At 50.1% G+C, this 20,153-nt stretch overlaps 1 protein-coding gene and 1 gene segment (V, D, J or C); both read left to right on the plus strand.

Moving 5' to 3' along the window:
* The first annotated feature begins 8,491 nt into the window (after positions 1 to 8,491).
* On the plus strand, positions 8,492 to 10,588 carry LOC122188950. The segment is given in 2 exon segments: positions 8,492 to 8,543; positions 8,892 to 10,588. Coding segments are annotated over 2 exon segments (387 nt in total).
* A 9,275-nt stretch (positions 10,589 to 19,863) lies between these two features.
* Positions 19,864 to 20,153, plus strand: part of LOC122188946 (Ig heavy chain Mem5-like) — an 18,295-nt gene continuing 18,005 nt past the window's right edge. Inside the window, exon 1 of the mRNA XM_042887636.1 lies at positions 19,864 to 19,924. Coding sequence (XP_042743570.1) covers positions 19,864 to 19,924 — 61 coding nt within the window. The remainder of the gene's footprint in view (positions 19,925 to 20,153) is intronic.

Consider the following 20,153-nt stretch of genomic DNA (forward strand, 5'->3'; position numbering starts at 1 on the left):
AGCGGCTGTCGTGCGTGGCACAGGGAGGCTGCGTGGGGACGCGGATGCTGCGGGAGCGGCCCCGGCTGAGCCCCGAGGAGGAGGGCGTCTGGGGCAGCGCCCCTGGCCTGGGGCTGCGGCACGAGAGAGGAGCTTCACAGCTCTGAGTTGATGGCAGTTGTTGTCAGGGTGGGTGGGGAACGTCCTCCTGCCATGGATGTGCAATGCCTGCTTCCTGATGCTGTCCTTCTACAGGAGTGTGTGCACAGTGGAGACTGGAAGCATCTGGCGGAGGTGTGCGAGCACCTGGGGAGTCCGTGCAGCTCTCCTGCCAGGGATCCGGCTTCAGCTTCAGAAGTTTTTCTGTTCGGTGGTACCGTCAGGGACCTGGTGGCTCTCTCGAGTGGCTGTCCTACATCGGCACCAGCTCATATACTACAGTCAACTCTGAGGTGCAGGGTCGAGCCTCGGTCTCTCGAGACAATTCCCACTCTGTGTCCTTTCTGTCTCTCCATGCCCTGCGCCCACACGACTCAGCACACTACTTCTGTGCTGTTCGCACAGGAACAGGAAATCCTGCAGAACTTTAACAAAAACCTCTTCCTAGACACAGCCATGACTATGACTTCAAGAACCACAGAGCTGGCAGGAGCTGGAGCATCTCTGGTCTGCTCCTGGGCAGTGAGGGGACATCACTGCACACCACAGATGACCCTATCCTTTCTGCAAGGTCTCATTTGATTTTGTCAGTCCTTTCATTCTCCTTTTTTGTGACTTTCATTCAGTCACAAAAGCAGTGTTGTAACCTGAGGATTACGTTCATCATGTTTCTGTTCACCAAATCCTCTTGGCTACATTGTCTGCCTGTTCTACCTGTAGCTAGTCTGCACCCCTCTTGTTTTCTTTCCTTCCTTGGATACTTAAAGCACTTCGGCACTTCTAGCAACTGTGTTGCCTGTTTCCATTAGCAAATACAGTGACCTTGTATCTATCTCTGTGAACCAAGTAGTCGGTGAGTATCAGGAGCCTTTCAGAGCGATGTAATCTAACAAATGGCTACTGCAGTGTTGCAGGGCCATTGAAATGTTGATTGAGATGGCCATTGATGTTGAGATCCTGAAATGTAGATAGGTTACTCTGAAAGCAGTGTCTCCTATTTGATTCCAGTGAAGCTTCCACAGTTTCAAAGTGCACAGTAACACTATTTGATAGAGAAGATTCACAGTGGAAGACTTTTAACAGTCAACACCATTAGCTATGAATTCTCACCTGTGATGATGAAGGTCCTTCATTTCATGCTGGTAAATACCTGCACCAGTGGAGGTGAACCACAGTTTCACAGCTGTTGTGCTGACATTGTTACCAGGAAAATGTAGCCCACACAGTACATCTCCCATCAGCCCGAAAAGATGAAAATGCAGAGGCTTCACATATACCTTATATCATGGTTGTGAAAGGACTGTTCAGCCAAAACTGTCAGTGTGCACCATGGTCTTCATATTGGTGTGGATGAGGCATTATCATACTGCAGGAAGCCTTCTTCTCGGGCCTGACTCTGGAGGTTTGAGCCTTCAGCATTGTCAGCACTGAGACTGAGCAATCTGAGCTGATGGATTGTCTGGGTTCTAGGAAATGTTGAAGGATCTCCCCTTTTCTTATCCCAAAAGACAGCGCACATCACCATACCACAGAGGGCTGTGTCTTGAACTTTTTCTTTGGTAGGGAATTCTCATGTCACCCCTCCATGGACTTTGGCTCCTTTGACTCTGTCATATAGATGTGACAATACATTTTGTCATTGTTTATGATGTGATTTAGGAAACTGTCACCTTGAGCCTCGTATGGGTTCAGCTGTTCCTGATAAACTTGCACACTCTGTTTTTTTCTATTTCTGTGTGAATCTTCATTGATTCTTCCAGGTGCAAACTTTGCTATATTACAACATTGTCATATCATCATCAATGCATGAAATCCAATATTCACCTCTGTTTTCAGGTTCTGCTCTTTATCCACTGGTTCATACATTCTGGCTGATCCAGACATTCTTCATTTCATGGTGTGACAGATGTGCATGACCTTCTGGAACGTGGCTTGTCTTTCCTGTCAGTGTTTCTACTGTTGAAACACAAAACCCATTGCGTCACTGCGCTCACATTCAACTTTTGGTCTCCATAAATGTTCAGCAGGTGTCAGTGAATGTCAAGGGTGCAATTCTTTCCACGTGGAGCAATTCAACATCACACCTTTGCTTCATTTGCATTTCCATGTCAGATTCCATCCTGTCAGGTTGCCCCTCACTTACAGTGTGTTACACAGCAACAGAATGCAATGCATGCTGTGGGAATTCAAACTCTACCACCATAATGCCAACATCCACCTCTGTCCTCATGAGCCAACATCATAAAATAGGTGGCTTTACTTGTGGAGCAAATCCTTCAATGTTTCCTACAGTTCTGTGGACTGGTACAGCACTATCCTAGTAGGCCTCTGCAAGTATTGGCTCCAGAGCTCAGTGGAGCACCACTGCAACTGTGGACCAAAAAGTGACTGATAGACAATCCAGAAATCTTTGTTTTTCTTTCTAGCAGTCACAAATCAGATGGTGTCATGCAACAGTGCGTGCAGAAAACAGGCCTTTCCCAAGAACATGTAGCTGAAGGGCTGAGAAAATTTATAATGACAACGGAGCTATTCTGGGAACCTTAGATGCTACACAGTGAACCGTAAGCTAGTGCACATTAACTGGGCCTTCATTTTAGCATGGCCCAGTTTTTCCTCCAGGGCCTGGTTGCAAAGCTATTGAATCATGAGTTTTGACGGGATAATGTGAAGAAGTGCAGTAGGACATAGATCAAAAGCAATGTAGCCAGCAGTTCCAAAGAGGTGATTCCAACCATTTATTCCACTCTCAGGTAACCTCACCTTGAATACTGCATTGGCCTGTTGGAGCAGGTCCGGAGTTGTGCCACAAAGATGATTACAGGAGGTGCAGCAGCTCACCTACTGTCATCAGAAATCAGTCAAGAAAACTCTCTAACTACAGAGTGATGGTAAAAGCCGATGCTCCTTTATTCACCACTACATATACTGGCAACTTGATAAATCAAGCACAGTCTCTGCGAGTTCAGGTGCTATATTTAAACAGTTAAGATACATACATGCAGTACACTGGCATACATATTCATTCTGTCCCAATAACTCATTAATATGTGCTGCTGACCTTCTGGGCGTACATGGTAGGGGCCTATGTTAGTCTTACAGCACTGACTTCCTCCTCATTTTTCCATCAACAGCTTCATCACAGTGACTTTTGTCTGTGCTCTAGCTGTTCATCCCCAGTTTGACATATTTCCATTGCTTGTTAAGCCATAATGAGCAATCTTCTAACTTAGTGCACTGCAACCCAAAACAGTAAACGTGAAATGGAAGGAAAAAGGCTGTGTATGTGGTGGATGCAAAGAGAAAGGTAGTCTGTTGTGATTACAGTGCTCCTGCGAAGCAGGATTGTTGAGAAAAAAACACGGCTGTACTCACAGCAAGCGAAGGTAAACTGGAAAGTTGTAGATGTAGCAGTCAGTGATTCCTTCTGCTAATGTAGGATATTGATCCTTAAACGAATATACTGATCTCTATTGCTAAACCAGCCTTCATCAAGGCCAAACCAGCCTCTATCACCAAGGAGACAGGCTGGGAGAGACGGAGTTATACATTCTTCTAATTCAAGTGGTTTTTGTGCCAGTCTGATGAGATCTTTGGTACCCTGGTCTTTGCTGGTTTGGAGCTGGAAGAGAGTGCACTCAATTTCTGCAGCAAGCTGGGACCACCGTGAGAGACTGCCTGGATGCCCTAACAGCATCAGCATCGTCCACTCCTTCCCTCCTCCCCTCCTCTGTTCAGTGCTCAGCACAAAACAGATGGTGTGAGAATCATAGAATCATAAAATAGTGGAATTTCACAGGTAAGAAGAGTCCTTAAAAATCGGTAAGTCCAACCACAACCTAACCGTACCACCGAACTCTAACAACCCTCTGCTAAATCGTGTCCCTGAGCACCACATCCAAAAGTTTTTTAAACACATGCAGGAATGGTGACTCAACCACCTCCCTGGGGAGCCTATTCCAGTGCTTAACAATGCTTTCTGTAAAGATTTTTTTCTTGATTTCATACCTACACCTCCTCTGGCACATCTTGAGGCCATTTTCCCTCATCCTGTCGCCTGTCACCAGTGAGCAGAGACCATCCCCACTCTCGCTGCCATCTCCTTTCAGATATCTGAAGAGAGCAATAAGGTCTTCCCTCAGGCTTCTTTTCCCCAGACTAAACAGCCCCAGTACCATCAGTCTCTCCTCGTGGGCCATATTCTCCAAGTCCTTCATGAGCCTTGTTGTACTTTTTTGGACCTGCTCCAGCATCTCAATTTCCTTTCTGGATCGAGTTGCCCAAAACTGAACACAGAACTCGAGGTGGGTCCTCACCAGTGCCGAATACAGGGACAGGATGACTTTGCTAGTCTTGCTCACCACACCATTCCTGATACAAACTAGGATGCCATTGGCCTTCTTGGCCACCTGGGCACACTGCTGGCTCAAATTCACAGAATCACAGAATCACAGAACAGCCTGGGTTGAAAAGGACCTCAAAGATCATGAATCTCCAGCCCCTCTGCCACAGGCAGGGCCGCCAACCTCCCCATTTATTACTAGACCACGTTGCCCAGGGCCCCATCCAATCTATCCTTGAACACCACCAGCGATGGGGCATCCACAGCCTCTCTGGGCAGCTGTTCCAGCCTCACCACTCTCATAGTAAAGAATTGCCCCCTGACATCCAACCTCAATCTTCCCTCCCTCAACTTCAAACCATTTCCCTTTGTCCTGCTGTTATCTACCCTTTCAAAGAGTTGACTCCCCTCCTGTTTGTAGGCTCCCTTTAGGTACTGAAAGGCTGCAATGAGGTCACCCCGCAACCTTCTCTTCTTCAGGCTGAACAAGCCCAGATCCCTCAGCCTGTCTTCAAAATTCAGCCAACTGTCCGTTAGTACACCAAGGTACCTTCTGTCACGCTTTCCAGCCACTCCTCCCCAAGCCTGTAGGGTTGCCTGGAGTTGTGATCAAAATGCAGGATCCAACACTTTGCCCTATTGAAACTCATGCAGTTTATCTTGCCCCATCATTTCAGTCTAACCAGTTCTCTCCATAGTGCCTTTCTCCCATCTGGCAGATCAACACTCTCTCCCAAAATGGTGTCGACTGCAAACTTCCTGAGGGTGCACTCAATCCCATCATCAAAATCATTAACAAAGATGTTAAATAGAAGTGGCCCCAGTACGAAGCCTTGGGGGACACCACGCGTGACTGGCTGCCAACTAGATTTAACTCTTTGGGCCCAGCCATCCAGCCAGTGTTTCACCCAGCAGAGCATCTAAACTGTAGGCAGCCAGCTTCTCCATGAGGATGTTGTGGGGGACAGTGTCAGAGGCTTTACTGAAGTCCAGATAAACCACATCGACAGCCTTACTTTTGTCTGCTATACTGGTCACCTTGTCATAGAATGAAATCAGGTTTATCAAACAGGATCAAGCATTTATAAACCCATGCTGACTGGGTCTGATCCCCTGGTTGACCTTTAATTGATCCATGATGGCTCCCGAGATTATCCACTTCATAACCTTCTGTGGCACCGATGTGAGACTGATAGGTCTGTAGCTACCAGGATCATCTTCCCGGCCCTTTCTGATGATGGGTGTCACATTTGCCACTCTCCAGTCCACGGGGACATTCCCAGTTAGCCAGGACTGCCAAAGGATGGATGGCTTGGCAACTATATCCACCAACTCCCTCAGCACTTTCGAGTGCAATTTGTCTGGTCTCATGGACTTGTGAGCATCCAGCTTTTGGAGTAGGTCCAAAACCATTTCATCACGGATTATGAAGGGCCAAAGTCTGCCCTCTGCAAGTCCAAGGTGGCAGTTCTGCTAACTTCCCTCTGTGGTTCAAGAAGGATGGAGAAATCCAGCATCTCATGATCACTTTGCCCCAGACAGCCTTCAACCTTTATGTCCCCCACAAGACCTCCTCTGTTAACAAACAGCACGTCCAGGATTCTGCTTCCCCTTGTTGGCTCCTTCACCAGCTGTGTCAGGAAGTTACCTCTCACACACTCTAGGAACTTCCAGGACTGTTCCCTATCTGCTGTATAATAAATCCAGCAGATGCCCAGGAATTTGAAGTCCCCCATGAGAACAAGGAGTAGAAACCTTGAGACTGCACCCAAGTGATGATGAAGTATCTTATCCACATTTCATCCTGGTTGGGTGGACTGCAGCAGATACCAACAATGACGTCACCCAATTAATAGCCATTAATTTTATTCTAACCTTAAGCTCTCAACTCATCATCGATTTCCACACATTCACATTCCTTCTTATACCTTATTCCTTCTATACCTCCACCTTTCTTGCCTCGCCTTTCTCTTTTGAACAGTCAGTAACCATCCCTCACAGCACTCCAGCTGTGCAAGTCATTCCACCACATTTCTGTGATAGTGACTTTATCGTAGTTTTCCAACCTCACAATGGCCTCCAGCTATTCCTGTTTGTTACCCATGCTGTGTGCATTAGTGTAAAAGCACCTGAGCTGGGCCAACTTTTGAGTGGGAGAAACCCTAATACCATCTTGACTCGACTCAGGTGTTTCCACAGCCACCAACTTCCTGCATCGCCAAGCAGGGACCTTTTGCCATTGCCCTGTGCCCCCTGCTCCAATTCTTCACCGTTGTTGTGAGGGAGAGGAGTGAGCAGGGAGTTCAGCGTAGCAGGAACACAGCCTGCCTGCCTGTTCCCCTCTATTACCTGTCTGTAAGGCGGTAGGGGGAGATGTGCTCCACGTGGAGCCTCAGCTGGCTGCCTAGATCTCAGGACCGACAGGGACTGGCACCACCAATCAGCCTCCCTCTCACGCTCCCTAATGCAGCTCAGCCTCTCCACCTCCTCCTTGAGGTCAACCACAAGGTTGAGCACATTATTTAGCATGCTGTATCTAACACAAGCGCTGTCTCCATCACCTCGCATTGCAAAGGCCAGGCCCTGGCGCTCCCTACAGCCACAGGCCTGTGCACTAGCATGTTGTAGTGGGATCTCTGTCAGAATTTGCACATTTTTCTTGACAGAAGCCTTCCTTTTTTGTGTGCCTGGGACTTCATCTCCATATTTTTGGGGGCAGTAGCTTTCCACCAGGTTGCAGCCATGGGCAAAGCAGCAGACTCACTAGCACTATCTAAGGTAGCCTTAATGGGGACAAGACAGGGGAGCCTGGAGATTTCTGGTAGAGCACAGGCAGTCTAGATGGAGCAGTAATGAGGAGAAGAGTTGAAGGCTTACAGGCTGATTTCTGCATGATGCCACATCAGGGGAGAGGAGGGAGGCCATCCGGGAAGGCACGTGCAATGTTAAAGGGGTGCAGTTTGTTCCACATGGAAATACGAAAATCCACACCTTTGCTTCATATGCATTCCCATGTCAGACACTTTTGTCAGACTGCCGCTCTGCTGGGAACTGTCGCACAGCAAGGAAATATAATGGAATATTGGCAAGAAGGTTCAGCCTCTACAGCTGTACCACCAACATCCACTTCTGAAATCGTGGGCCAGCTTCATAAAAAAAGGTGGCTTTGCTTCTGGAGCAGCCTGCGTTCTTTGTGTAGGAAGCTCCAATGCTTCCTATATTTGCATGGCCTGGTAGTGCCAGCAGCTCAGCAATCACCTGCAGTAATTGCCCTAGAGCAAGGGCTGGGGAGGCTCCTAAAGCCACACAGGACCTTCTGCCCACCAGAGGCTTTTCTGCCAGGCTGAGACTGGTCATCATTGGGCTGGATCTGGAAGACAGCGTGCTCTATTTCTGCACCCTGCTGGGACGATGGTGAGAGACAGTCCTGGATGCCCTACAGCACCAGTGTTGTCTACTTCTCCACTCCTTCCCTCCATCGCTCCATATTCACAGCCCAGCAAGAGACAGATGGTGTGCGAAGATCGAGAAAGGACAGCCTGGAGCTTTTCTGGGGAGTGGAGGGCATCAAGACGTTGCTGAAACGAGGAGAATGGGTTAAAAGACTTCGAGGGCAGTTTCTGCATGGTGCGTCCTGGTGCTAAGTCAAGGAAGGGAACAGAAGTCATGGAGGGATGTCGGTGCGGAGCTCGGGAGGCACGTGCGAGAAGAGGCTGCGGGCCAAGAGCCCGTGCGTGGGGCAGCCGTGCTGCGTGCGGCCTCGGCCCGGGCCCGTCGTGAACGGAGCGCTGCGTGGGGATCAGCCCAGGGCCCGCAGCTCCGAGTGCCGCGGCGCCGCGCTCCGCCTCCGCCCCCCCGCGCCGCCCCGTCCTCCGCTGAAGGGGCCGCGGGGCCGGGCCGGGCGGAGAGCAGAGGAGAGGAGAGCAGAGGAGCGGGGGACGCCGCCCGAGCGCGGCCCCGCTCCGCTGGCGTCCGCCTCCCGGGCAGACGGCGGCGGCGCGGCGGGGCGCGATGGCGGCCGGGCTGGGGCCGTGGCTGCTGGCCTTGGCCTTGGGGCCGGCGGGTGAGAGAGAAGCGGGCACGGAGGGCGGCGAGGCCGGGGCCGGGCGCGGCTCCTGCTGCCGCCCCGCGGGCGGGCGGGTGCGCGGAGGCCCGGCGCTCGCCTTCGGTGCCGGGCAGCGGCTGTCGTGCGTGGCACAGGGAGGCTGCGTGGGGACGCGGATGGTGCGGGAGCGGCCCTGGCTGAGCCCCGAGGAGGAGGGCGGCTGGGGCAGCGCCCCTGGCCTGGGGCTGCGGCACGAGAGAGGAGCTTCACAGCTCTGAGTTGATGGCAGTTGTTGTCAGGGTGGCTGGGGAACATCCTCCTGCCATGGATGTGCAATGCCTGCTTCCTGATGCTGTCCTTCTACAGGACTGTGTGCACAGTGGAGACTGGAAGTGTCTGGCGGAGGTGTGCGAGCACCTGGGGAGTCCATGCAGCTCTCCTGCCAGGGATCCGGCTTCAGCTTTGGAAATTACCATGTACTGTGGTACCGTCAGGCACTCAGTCGCTGTATCGTGTGGCTGTCCGTCCTTGACACTGGCTCATATGTTAGATTGAGCCCAGAGTTGGAGGATCGAGTGTCGTTTTCTCGAGACAATTTGCAATCTGTGTCCTATCTGACTTTCCGTGCCCTGCGCCCACACGACTCAGCGCGCTACTTCTGTGCGGTTGACACGAGAACAGGAAATCCTGCAGAGCTGTAACAAAAATGCCCTTCTTAGACACAGCCGTGGCTGCAGAACCGCAGTGCTGGCAGGAGCTGGAGCATCTCTGGGCTTCTCCTGGATTGTGAGGGAATGTCACTGCACACCACAGATGACCCTGTCCTTTCTGCCAGGTCTTCTGTCACTTCTCCTGAGTAACAAAAGCAGTGTTGTGACCTGAGGATTATATTCAGCATATTTCTGTTCACACTGTCAGCCCGGCCACTTTACCTGCCTTCTTACCTGCAGCATGTCTGCACCTGCTTTTGATTTCCTTCTTTTCTTGTGTACTCAAAAGCACTTGGGCACTTCTAGCAACAGCATTGCCTGCTTCCATCACCTGTGTGGATGGCTTTTGCCATGTTTCTCTGTGAGCAAAACAGTGACTGAATAGATCTGATGTGGTTTCAGGGGCATTTCAGAGTGATGGAATGCAGCAGATGCTGTCTGTAGCGTTGCAGGGTACAGCTGTTCCTGACAGACTTACACTGTTCTTTCTGTTCCTGTGTGAGTCTCAGTAGATTCTTCCTGGTGCAAAGTTTGGTATATTCCAATGTTAGCATTGTCATTTAAGTGCACAAAATCCAATATTCAGCTCTGCACTCAGGTTCCTGTTCAAAATCCACTGATTCATAGGGTTAAGCTGCTCCAGACACTCTTCATTTCATGATGTGACATCTGCACGGTCTTCTGGAATATGGCTTGTCTTCCTTGTCGGTGTTCCCACTGCTGAAACACAAATCCCACTGCCTCACGGTGTTCACATTCAACTTTAGGTCTCCATAAATGTTCAGCAGGTGTCAGTGAATGCCAAGGGTGCAATTCTTTCCATGTGGAGCAATTCAACATCACACCTTTGCCTCATACGCACTTACGTGGCAGACTCCATTCTATCCGACAGCCTCTCTGTTACCATGTGTTACACAGCAACAGAATTGAATGGAATGGAATGGAATACCAACAGGAGTTCAACGTGTACTGCCATGCTGCCAACATCCACCTCTGTCTGCATGTGCCTGCATAGGAAATAGATGGCACTGTTGTGGAGCAGCCCTTGTACTTACAACTGCAATGCTTCCTGTACTTGCAAGGCTCGGTACCAGCAGTATCCTGGCAGGCCCCTGCAGTATTGGCTCCGAGCTCACTGGAACAGCTCTGCAGCTGTGGACCAAAAAGTGACTGACAGGCAATCCAGTATTCTCAATGTTTCTTTCTAGCAGCCTTGAATCAGATGGTGTTGTGCAGCAGCAGGTGCAGAAAGCAGGCCTTTCCACAATATGTAACGATACTGTCATGGTTTTGTGATTTTTGGCTTTCGGTATTCCACATCATAACATCATGTGGGGCACTGGGACTTTAACTGTCAATGCTCAAGTCCTGGCTACCTGCCCTGAAGAGAAGAAGAACTACATTCCCCAGGGGACTTTGCGCTCAGGGAGAGGAGGTTTAACTCCTGGCAAGGTCACCTGATTGCTCTTTCTCGCCTGCCCTTCGTCGTGGGCACTGCTCCCGTCTCCCTGATGCTCAACTGCACTGCGCATCTCACCTCAGTGTTGTGGTGAGGCCTATCCACCTTACAGACATTCTCTCTCTCATTATATTTGATTTATTAGCTTCAATTCTGATTATATTGTATTATAGTGTGTTATCTTGCATTCCGATAATATACTTAGTAAATTAGTTTGTTTCTCCTCAGATCGGTGCCGCTGTTTTAATTATTTTGGGGTCTCCTGTTTCCTTTTTCCGGAAGCGCGGATCTGCGGATCCCTCCGCCCCGCTCGTCACAGAACCGGGCCAAACCAGCCCTTAAACCGTTGACATTCTTGGTGGAGAATGCGGGCAAATGCTGTTTTTTAGCTTTTGAGAACGAATCTCTCTCTGCTCTCGGAGAGCTTCGTTGGGAAAGTTTATCTTTATCACCGGTGCTCACCGAAAACTTGACCTTGAAAGACTAGGCGTTCTGCCAGTGTTCTGGGATATTTGTAAATTTTGAGCACTGCTATCTTGCTTCTGTAAAGAGAAAAAAAAATGATTCCACTTTCTCTTTTAAACCTGTTTGCAGAGGGAGCTGCTAATTTCACAGAACTTGGGATTTTTAAACAGGTTCCCAGTCTCTCCTTTGAATCCTTTATGCCGTTTTTGAATGCTCACCTGATCGCATTGTTTATCTCCCTGAATTTACTGTTCATTATTTCAGTCAGTTTTTGTATTTATCGTATTTTGAGGAAGCCTTCCCCAAAACCAGAGAATACTGAATGGCAGGGAGTGTGGAGAGGCTTGGAAGAGATTTTAGAGAGATGGACATCTTCGGTGTCATGGAACTTTACTCCTGAACACCTGAAAGACCCTGAAAGCTTAAGCATTTTTTTGAGACAGGAATGTTGTGGCTCAGGCAGATCTGACGAGGCACAAATGATTTGGGGCCTGGCTAATGCTTATCGGGCCTTATTCAATAGTATCCCAAAAAGGGAAAGAGTTTGTGAAATTGAGAGAGAGTGTCCAAGAGCTGAGAGGGAGAATCTCCAGGCTGAGAAGGAGAGTTTCCAGGAGAGACTCCAAGCCGAGAGGGAGAATCTCCAGGTCCAGAGAGAGAGTCTCCTAGTTGAGAAACAGAGTCTCCAAATGCAAAGAGAGAGTCTCCAAGCTGAAGGGGAGAATCTCCAAGCTGAGAGAAGGTATCTCCAGTCTCAACGAGATGCCCTCGAATCCGAGTGAGACTCCCTGCAATCCAAACTCGACACCCTCCAAACTGAGCGAGACACCCTCCAATCTGAACTAAATAATCTCATAGTCAAACAAGACAGACTCCAAGCAGAGCGAGAGGGTGAGAGCATCGGAACTGACCACCCTGATCAACCACAGGAGGCACCACAATTGATATCAGTTGCCCCTGTAAGAGGATGGAAAACGAAACGAATCTCGACTCAGTTAGAACAGAAGAAAGAGGAGGAAAGAGGTCCAGAGGATTGGCTCTGAGGTCTAAGAGAAGCACCCCTGAGTCCAGGGGAAGGGCCCTCAGTAAGACCACCGTCACCAATACCTCCATTCCTCTGAATAAGAAAGTGGGCAGGCGAGGTAGGAAACCGGCTTGGCTCAGCAAGGACTTGCTGAGAGAACTGAGGGCGAAGAAAGGGGTGTACAAGCTCTGGAAACAAGGCTGTGTCACCTGGGAAGAGTACAGGAATGCCGTTCGGACTTGCAGACGTGGGATCAGGGAAGCCAAGGCGCAGGCAGAACTGAACTTGGCAAGGGACGTGAAAAACAATAAGAAAACCTTCTACAGGTACATTGCCCAGAAGAGACAGGCCAAAACGGGCGTACCTACTTTGGTAAATTTAAAAGGAGAACTGGCTTCAACAGATGAAGAGAAAGCTGAGGTGCTGAATGAGTTCTTCACCTCGGTCTTCACTGGTGGCCAGGATTCCAGTCTTTTTCACGTTCCTGAACCCTGCATCCCCAAACCTCTATGTGGGGACCAAGGAGGTAAATCCCTCCCCACTGTAAGGGCAGAGCAAGTCCGAGAGTGCCTCCTTAGACTGAATGAATACAAGTCTATGGGGCCGGATGGCGTGCATCCCAGGGTCCTGAAGGAGCTGGCTGAGGTGGTTGCCGAGCCGCTCTCCATCATATTTGAGAAGTCGTGGCTGTCAGGTGAGGTCCCGAACGACTGGAGGAAGGGTCATGTCACTCCCATATACAAGAAGGGGAGCAGGGAGGACCTGGGGAACTACAGGCCGGTGAGTCTCACCTCCGTGCCTGGGAAGATCATGGAACAGATCCTTCTGGACAACATGCTTGGTCACATAAAGAATGAGCATGTGATCCGAGACAGCCAGCACGGCTTCACCAAAGGAAGGTCATGCCTAACTAATCTTGTGGCCTTCTATGATGGAGTGACGGCATTGGTGGACGAAGGGAAGGCGACCGATGTCATTTACCTGGACCTGAGCAAGGCCTTTGACATGGTCCCCCACCACATCCTCATCTCCAAATTGGAGGGAAGTGGATTTGATGGGTGGACGACCCGATGGATAAGCAATTGGTTGAAAGGCCGCAGACAGAGGGTGGTGGTCAATGGCTCTATGTCCAGGTGGAGGCCGGTAACAAGTGGTGTACCCCAAGGGTCTGTCTTGGGACCGGTGCTCTTTAACATCTTTATTAATGACATCGATGAGGGAATTGAGTGCACCCTCAGCAAGTTTGCTGACGACACCAAGCTGAGTGGTGCGGTTGATACGGTGGAAGGAAGGGATGCCATTCAGAGGGACCTCGACAGGCTGGAGGGCTGGGCTCGGGTGAACCTGATGAGGTTCAACACGGCAAAGTGCAAGGTTTTGCATTTGGGCCGGAAGAACCCCAGGCACCTGTACAGGCTGGGAGGAGCGGTCCTTGAGAGCAGCTCGGCAGAGAAGGACCTGGGGGTCCTGATGGACGAGAGACTGAATATGAGCCAGCAGTGCGCTCTGGCAGCTCGAAAGGCAAATGGGATCCTGGGCTCCATCAGGAGAGGGGTGGCCAGCAGGGACAGGGAGGTGATTGTCCCTCTCTACTCGGCTCTTGTGAGGCCCCATCTGGAGTACTGTGTCCAGGTGTGGAGCCCTCAGTACAAGAAAGACATTGAGATTTTGGAAAGGGTCCAGAGGAGGGCAACTAAGATGATCAGGGGGCTGGAGCACCTCCCCTATGAGGACAGGCTGAGGGAGTTGGGCTTGTTCAGCCTGGAGAAGAGAAGGCTGTGGGGTGACCTCATTGCAGCCTATCAATACCTGAAGGGAACCTACACCCAGGAGGGGAGTAAACTCTTCAAAAGGGCTGATAACAGCAGGACTAGGGGAAATGGTTTTAAGTTGAAGGAGGGAAGATTTAGGTTGGATGTTAGGGGGAAGTTCTTTACTAGGAGAGTGGTTAGGCCCTGGAACGGGCTGCCCAGGGAGGTTGTGGATGCCCCGTCCTTGGACGTGTTTAAGGCCAGGTTGGACGGGGTCCTGGGCAACCTGATCTGAATGTGTATGTTTGGTGGCCCTGCTAGGCAGGGGGGTTGGAACTACATGATCCTTGGGGTCCCTTCCAACCCGGGTGATTCTGTGATTCTGTGATTCTGTAATACCTACGAGGGCAACAAGAAGTCCTGAAAGAGGAAGAGGTGAGCAAGATATTGTTACCCTTGTTGATCAATCTCTGAAAATGAATGAAATTCGCAGTCTGAGAAAAGACTTCTCACGTCACCCAAATGAGCCTATTGCCACTTGGTTACTTCGATGTTGGGACAATGGGGCCAACAGTGTGTGGCTAGATAGTAGAGAAGCTCGCCAATTGGGTGGCATTGCTAGGGACTCAGCCATTGACAGAGGCATTGCTACATGCCAGAACCAGGCCTTCACTCTCTGGAAGCGGATGTTATTAGCTGTAAAAGAAAGATACCCCTTCAAAGATGATCTGATGCCTGAGAAAAATAAATGGACTAATATAGAAAAAGGCATCAGTTATTTGAGAGAATATGCTGTGGTGGACATGCTACATAGCCCTGATTTCATTCCTGATGATCCAAACCAAGAGCATGATCCTGAGAGAGTCAGGTGTACATCAAACATGTGGCGTACATTCACAAAGACTGCACCAGAAAAGTATGCCAGTACATTTGCAGCAATGTATGGCAGAGGGGAAAGAAGACCCCTTATAAATGAACTGATTAATAAGCTTCAAGACTTTGAGTTACATTTAAGCCCTCTACGAGTTTGTGTTTCAGCCATTGCAAAGGTAGCTGAAAAGCTGAACAGAATGGAGAGCAAGCAAGAAGGTATCATAGACAAACTGTCTATCGTGCCTGATGCTGATGGATCCATGGTGGTAACAGATACATCCAATTGAGATCAGAATTCCCAAGATGGCCTACTGGAGGGGCTGATCAACTTGGTTTCCTCCCAGCTGGTGTCATCCAACGTCTCAGCTATCAAAAGAAGACGTCCTCCTGCTTGAGCAAATGACAACAGTAAGACCACGTCACGTTTTGCCTTGTGGCATTACCTACATGTCCATGGAGAAGATATGAAGAAGTGGCATAAGCAACCTACTCCTGCACTTCAAGCAAGGGTAAAAGAATTACAAGGCAAATCAACCACCAAGGTGAACTTCTCCAAAAAGGTGATTGCTCCAGTTGCTGCAGACAACGGAGGTAACAAATAGAGGGAGGGACCCTGCCCCCAGCCAGAGGGGGGAAAGGGATAATAGAGTTTATTGGACTGTGTGGATTAGATGGCCTGGCACAGAAGAACCACAGAAATATAAGGCCCTGGTGGACACTGGTGCTCAGTGCACCCTAATGCCCTCGAGTCACCAAGGGACAAAATCAGTTTATATTCATGGGGTGACTGGGGATTCCCAAGAGCTGACTATGTTGGAGGCCGAAATCAGCCTCACTGGTAAAGACTGGCAAAAGCACCCTATTGTGACTGGCCCAGGGGCTCCATGTATACTTGGTATTGATTACCTCAGAAGGGGATATTTTAAGGATCCCAAAGGGTATCGATGGGCCTTTGGAATAGCTGCTTAGACACAGAAGGTGTTAAGCAGTTGTCTGTTCTGCCTGGCCTATCAGAAGATCCGTCTGTTGTGGGGTTGCTATGAGTGGAAGAGCAACAGGTACCGATTGCTACAAAAACAGTGCACAGGCGGCAGTATCGCACCAACAGGGATTCCTTGCTCCCCATTCATAAGTTGATTCGTCAACTGGAGAGTCAGGGAGTGATCAGCAAAACTCACTCACCTTTTAACAGTCCCATATGGCCAGCGCGTAAAGCCAGTGGAGAATGGAGGCTGACAGTAGATTACCGTGGCCTGAATGAAGTCACACCCCCACTGAGTGCTGCTGTGCCAGATATGTTAGAACTCCAATATGAACTGGAGTCAAAAGCAGCCAGATGGTATGCCACCACTGACATTGCTAATGCCTTTTTCTCCATTCCTTTGGCCAAAGAATGTAGACCACAGTTTGCTTTCACCTGGAGGGGCATTCAGTATACCTGGAATCGTTTGCCCCAGGGGTGGAAACACAGCCCGACCATCTGCCATGGGCTGATCCAAGCCGAACTGGAACAGGGAGGTGCTCCTGAGTACTTACAGTACATTGATGACATCATTGTGTGGGGCAACACAGCAAGGGAAGTTTTTGAGAAAGGAAAGCAAATAATCCAGATCCTTCTCCGTGCTGGTTTTGCTATTAAGCGCAGCAAAGTGAAAGGACCTGCCCAGGAAATTCAGTTCCTAGGCATAAAGTGGCAAGATGGCCGTCGTCACATCCCGACAGATGTGATTGACAAAATCACTGCCATGTCTCTGCCCACTAATAAGGAAGAGACACAATCATTTCTGGGCGTAGTGGGTTTTTGGAGAATGCATGTTCCAAACTACAGCCTCATTGTAAGCCCCCTTTATCATGCGACACGAATGAAGAATGAGTTTACATGGGGTCCTGAGCAGCAGCAGGCTTTTGAGCAGATTAAACGGGAGATAGCCCGTGCTGTGGCCCTGGGGCCAGTACGGATGGGACAGGATGTGAAGAACATCCTCTACACTGCTGCTGGAGAGAAAGGTCCCACTTGGAGTTTGTGGCAAAGAACCTCAGGAGAGACCCGAGGCCGACCCCTGGGATTCTGGAGTCGGGCGTACAGAGGGTCTGAAGAGCACTACACTCCAACTGAGAAGGAGATCTTAGCTGCATATGAGGGGGTTCAGGCTGCTTCTGAAGTAGTCGGTACTGAAACACAGCTCCTTCTGGCACCTCGACTGCCAGTGTTGAACTGGATGTTTAAGGGAAAGGTTCCCTCCACCCATCATGCTACTGATGCCACTTGGAGTAAGTGGATTGCATTGATTACGCAGCGAGCGCGGATGGGGAACCTCAGCCGTCCAGGAATCCTAGAGGTGATCATGGACTGGCCTGAAGGCAAAAAGTTTGGAACATCACCAGCAGAAGAAGTATCACATGCTAAAGAAGCCCCACCATACAATGAACTACCAGAGAATGAAAAGAAATATGCCCTGTTCACAGATGGATCGTGTCGTATTGTGGGAAAGCATCGCAGATGGAAATCTGCTGTGTGGAGCCCCACATGACAAGTTGCAGAGGCCACTGAAGGGAAAGGCGAATCAAGCCAATTTGCAGAGGTAAAGGCTGTCCAACTGGCCTTAGATGTTGCTGAATGGGAGAGGTGGCCAGTGCTCTATCTTTACACTGACTCATGGATGGTGGCAAATGCCTTATGGGGGTGGTTACAGCAGTGGGAACAAAATAACTGGCAAAGAAGGGGTAAACCTATTTGGGCTGCTGAACTGTGGAAAGACATTGCTGCCCAAATAAAGAATATGGTTGTAAAGGTGCATCATGTAGATGGTCATGTGCCCAAGAGTCGGGCTACTGAAGAACAGCAAAACAACCATCAGGTAGATCGAGCTGCCAAAATTAAGGTGGCTCAAATAGACTTGGACTGGCAGAACAAGGGTGAATTATTTCTAGCTCGATGGGCCCATGAGACCTCAGGTCATCAAGGAAGAGATGCAACATACAAATGGGCTAGAGACCGAGGGGTGGACTTAACTATGGATGCTATTGTACAGGTTATCCATGATTGTGACACATGCACCACAATTAATTTTGTGTGTGCGTGTGTTTAATATTTGGTAATTACTGTTTGTATACAGATTAAGCATGATGTAGTGATGTAGAATAAGGGGTGGAATGTCATGGTTTTGTGATTTTTGGCTTTCGGTATTCCACATCATAACATCATGTGGGGCACTGGGACTTTAACTGTCAATGCTCAAGTCCTGGCTACCTGCCCTGAAGAGAAGAAGAACTACATTCCCCGGGGGACTTTGCGCTCAGGGAGAGGAGGTTTAACTTCTGGCAAGGTCACCTGATTGCTCTTTCTCGCCTGCCCTTCGTCGTGGACACTGCTCCCGTCTCCCTGATGCTCAACTGCACTGCGCATCTCACCTCAGTGTTGTGGTGAGGCCTATCCACCTTACAGACATTCTCTCTCTTTCTCCTCAGATCGGTGCCGCTGTTTTAATTATTTTGGGGTCTCCTGTTTCCTTTTTTACGGAGGCGCGGATCTGCGGATCCCTCCGCCCCGCTCGTCACGGAACCGGGCCGAACCAGCCCTTAAACCGTTGACAATACCCATTGGAAGAAAGTGCAGTTCAAGGGCTGAGAAAATTGTGATGCAAAAGGAGGCATTCTGGGAGCCTCAGTTGCTGCACAGTGAACCATCAGCTACTGCACACTGACTGGGCTTCTGATCTACCATGGCCCAGTTTTTCCTCCATGGCCTGGCTGCAAATCTATTCGACCATGGATGTGCAGTTGGATAAGTTGGAGAAGTGCTGTAGGAGATGGATCAAAAGAAGGATAGCCAGCAGTTCCAATGAGGTGATTCCAACCATTTGTTCCATTGTTGTGAAACCTCACCTGAAATACTGTGTTCAAGTCTGGGCACAAAGGGATAAGAACGACATTGGCCAGTTGGAGTGGGTCCAGAGAGCAGCCACAGAGATGATCTGAGGAGATGCAGCAGCTCTCGTGTTGTCACGTGAAATCAGGGAAGAAAGCTCTCTAACTACAAGGAGGTGTTAGAGAGCCGACACTCCCTTATTCCTCACAATACAGTCTGGTGACTTGATAAATCAAGCACGTGCTCTGAGAGTTCCAGTGCTACATTTAAACAGTTAAGACGTACATATGCAGTACATTGGCATACATATTCATTCTTTTCCAAGAACTCATGAATACATGCTGTTGTCCTTCTAGGCATGGTAGGAGTTTGTGGTGGTCCTATACCACTGACTTCCTCCTCTTTTTTCCACCAACAGCTTCATCACAGTTACTTTTGGCTGTCCTCTAGCTGTTTGCCCCCAGTTTGACACATTTCCATTGGTTGGTAGGCCGAAACGAGTAACTTTCTGTCTTAGTGCAGCATAATCCAAAACCATCAGTGTGAAATCCAAGGAAAAAGTCTGTGTTCGTAGTGGATGCCAAGAGAAAAGTAGGCTGTTGTGACTGCAGTGCTCTTATGGAGCAGGATTGTAGAGAATAAACAAGGCTGTTCACACACCAAGCAAAGCTAAACTGGAAAATTTACAGCTAGCACTCATTGATTCCTTCTGCTAAAGCAAAACATTGGTCCTTAAACTAATATACTGATTTTTATTGCTAAACCAGCCAGTCCATGCCAAACCATATCCTATATAACTATGTAGACAGGCTGAGAGAGCTGGGAGTTTTACATTCTGGTAATTCGGTGTTTTCTGTGGCACTCAGATGAGATCTCTGGGCCTCGGGTGATGACTGGGCTGGAGCTGGAAGACAGGGCACTCAATTTCTGCACTCTGCTAGGAGCATGCTGGGAGACAGTCCCGGGGGCCCTGACTGCATCAGCGTTGCCCACTGCTCCCCTCCCTCTTCCCCTTTTGCAGCCCAGCCTGAGCCGGGTGGTGACAGTGAAAGGAGGAAAGAGACCGGAGCTCCAGGGAGCAGAGCAGGGGAAAGAGATGGTCCTGAAAAGAGGAGAATAGCGTAAAAGGCTGATGGGCTGATTTCTGCACGATGCCACGTCAAGGAACGAGAGGGAGGCCACGGAGGGATGTCGGTGCGGGGCTCGGGGAGGCACGTGCGAGGAGAGGCTGCCGGGCGAGAGCCCGTGCGTGGGGCAGCCCCGTCGTGCACGGAGCGCTGCGCGGGGATCAGCCCAGGGCCCGCAGCTCCGAGTGCCGGGGCGTCGAGCTCCGCCTCCGCCCCCCCGCGCCGCCCCGTCCTCCGCCGAAGGGGCCGCGGGGCCGCGGGGCCGGGCCGGGCGGAGAGCAGAGCAGAGGAGAGGAGAGGAGCGGAGCGGGGGGCGCCGCCCCGCCGGGGCCCGACGAGGGGCGGCCCGAG

This window comes from Lagopus leucura, unplaced genomic scaffold, assembly GCF_019238085.1.
Source record: "Lagopus leucura isolate 7727_CA_CO unplaced genomic scaffold, USGS_WTPT01 Super-Scaffold_100099, whole genome shotgun sequence".
NCBI lineage: Eukaryota > Metazoa > Chordata > Aves > Galliformes > Phasianidae > Lagopus > Lagopus leucura.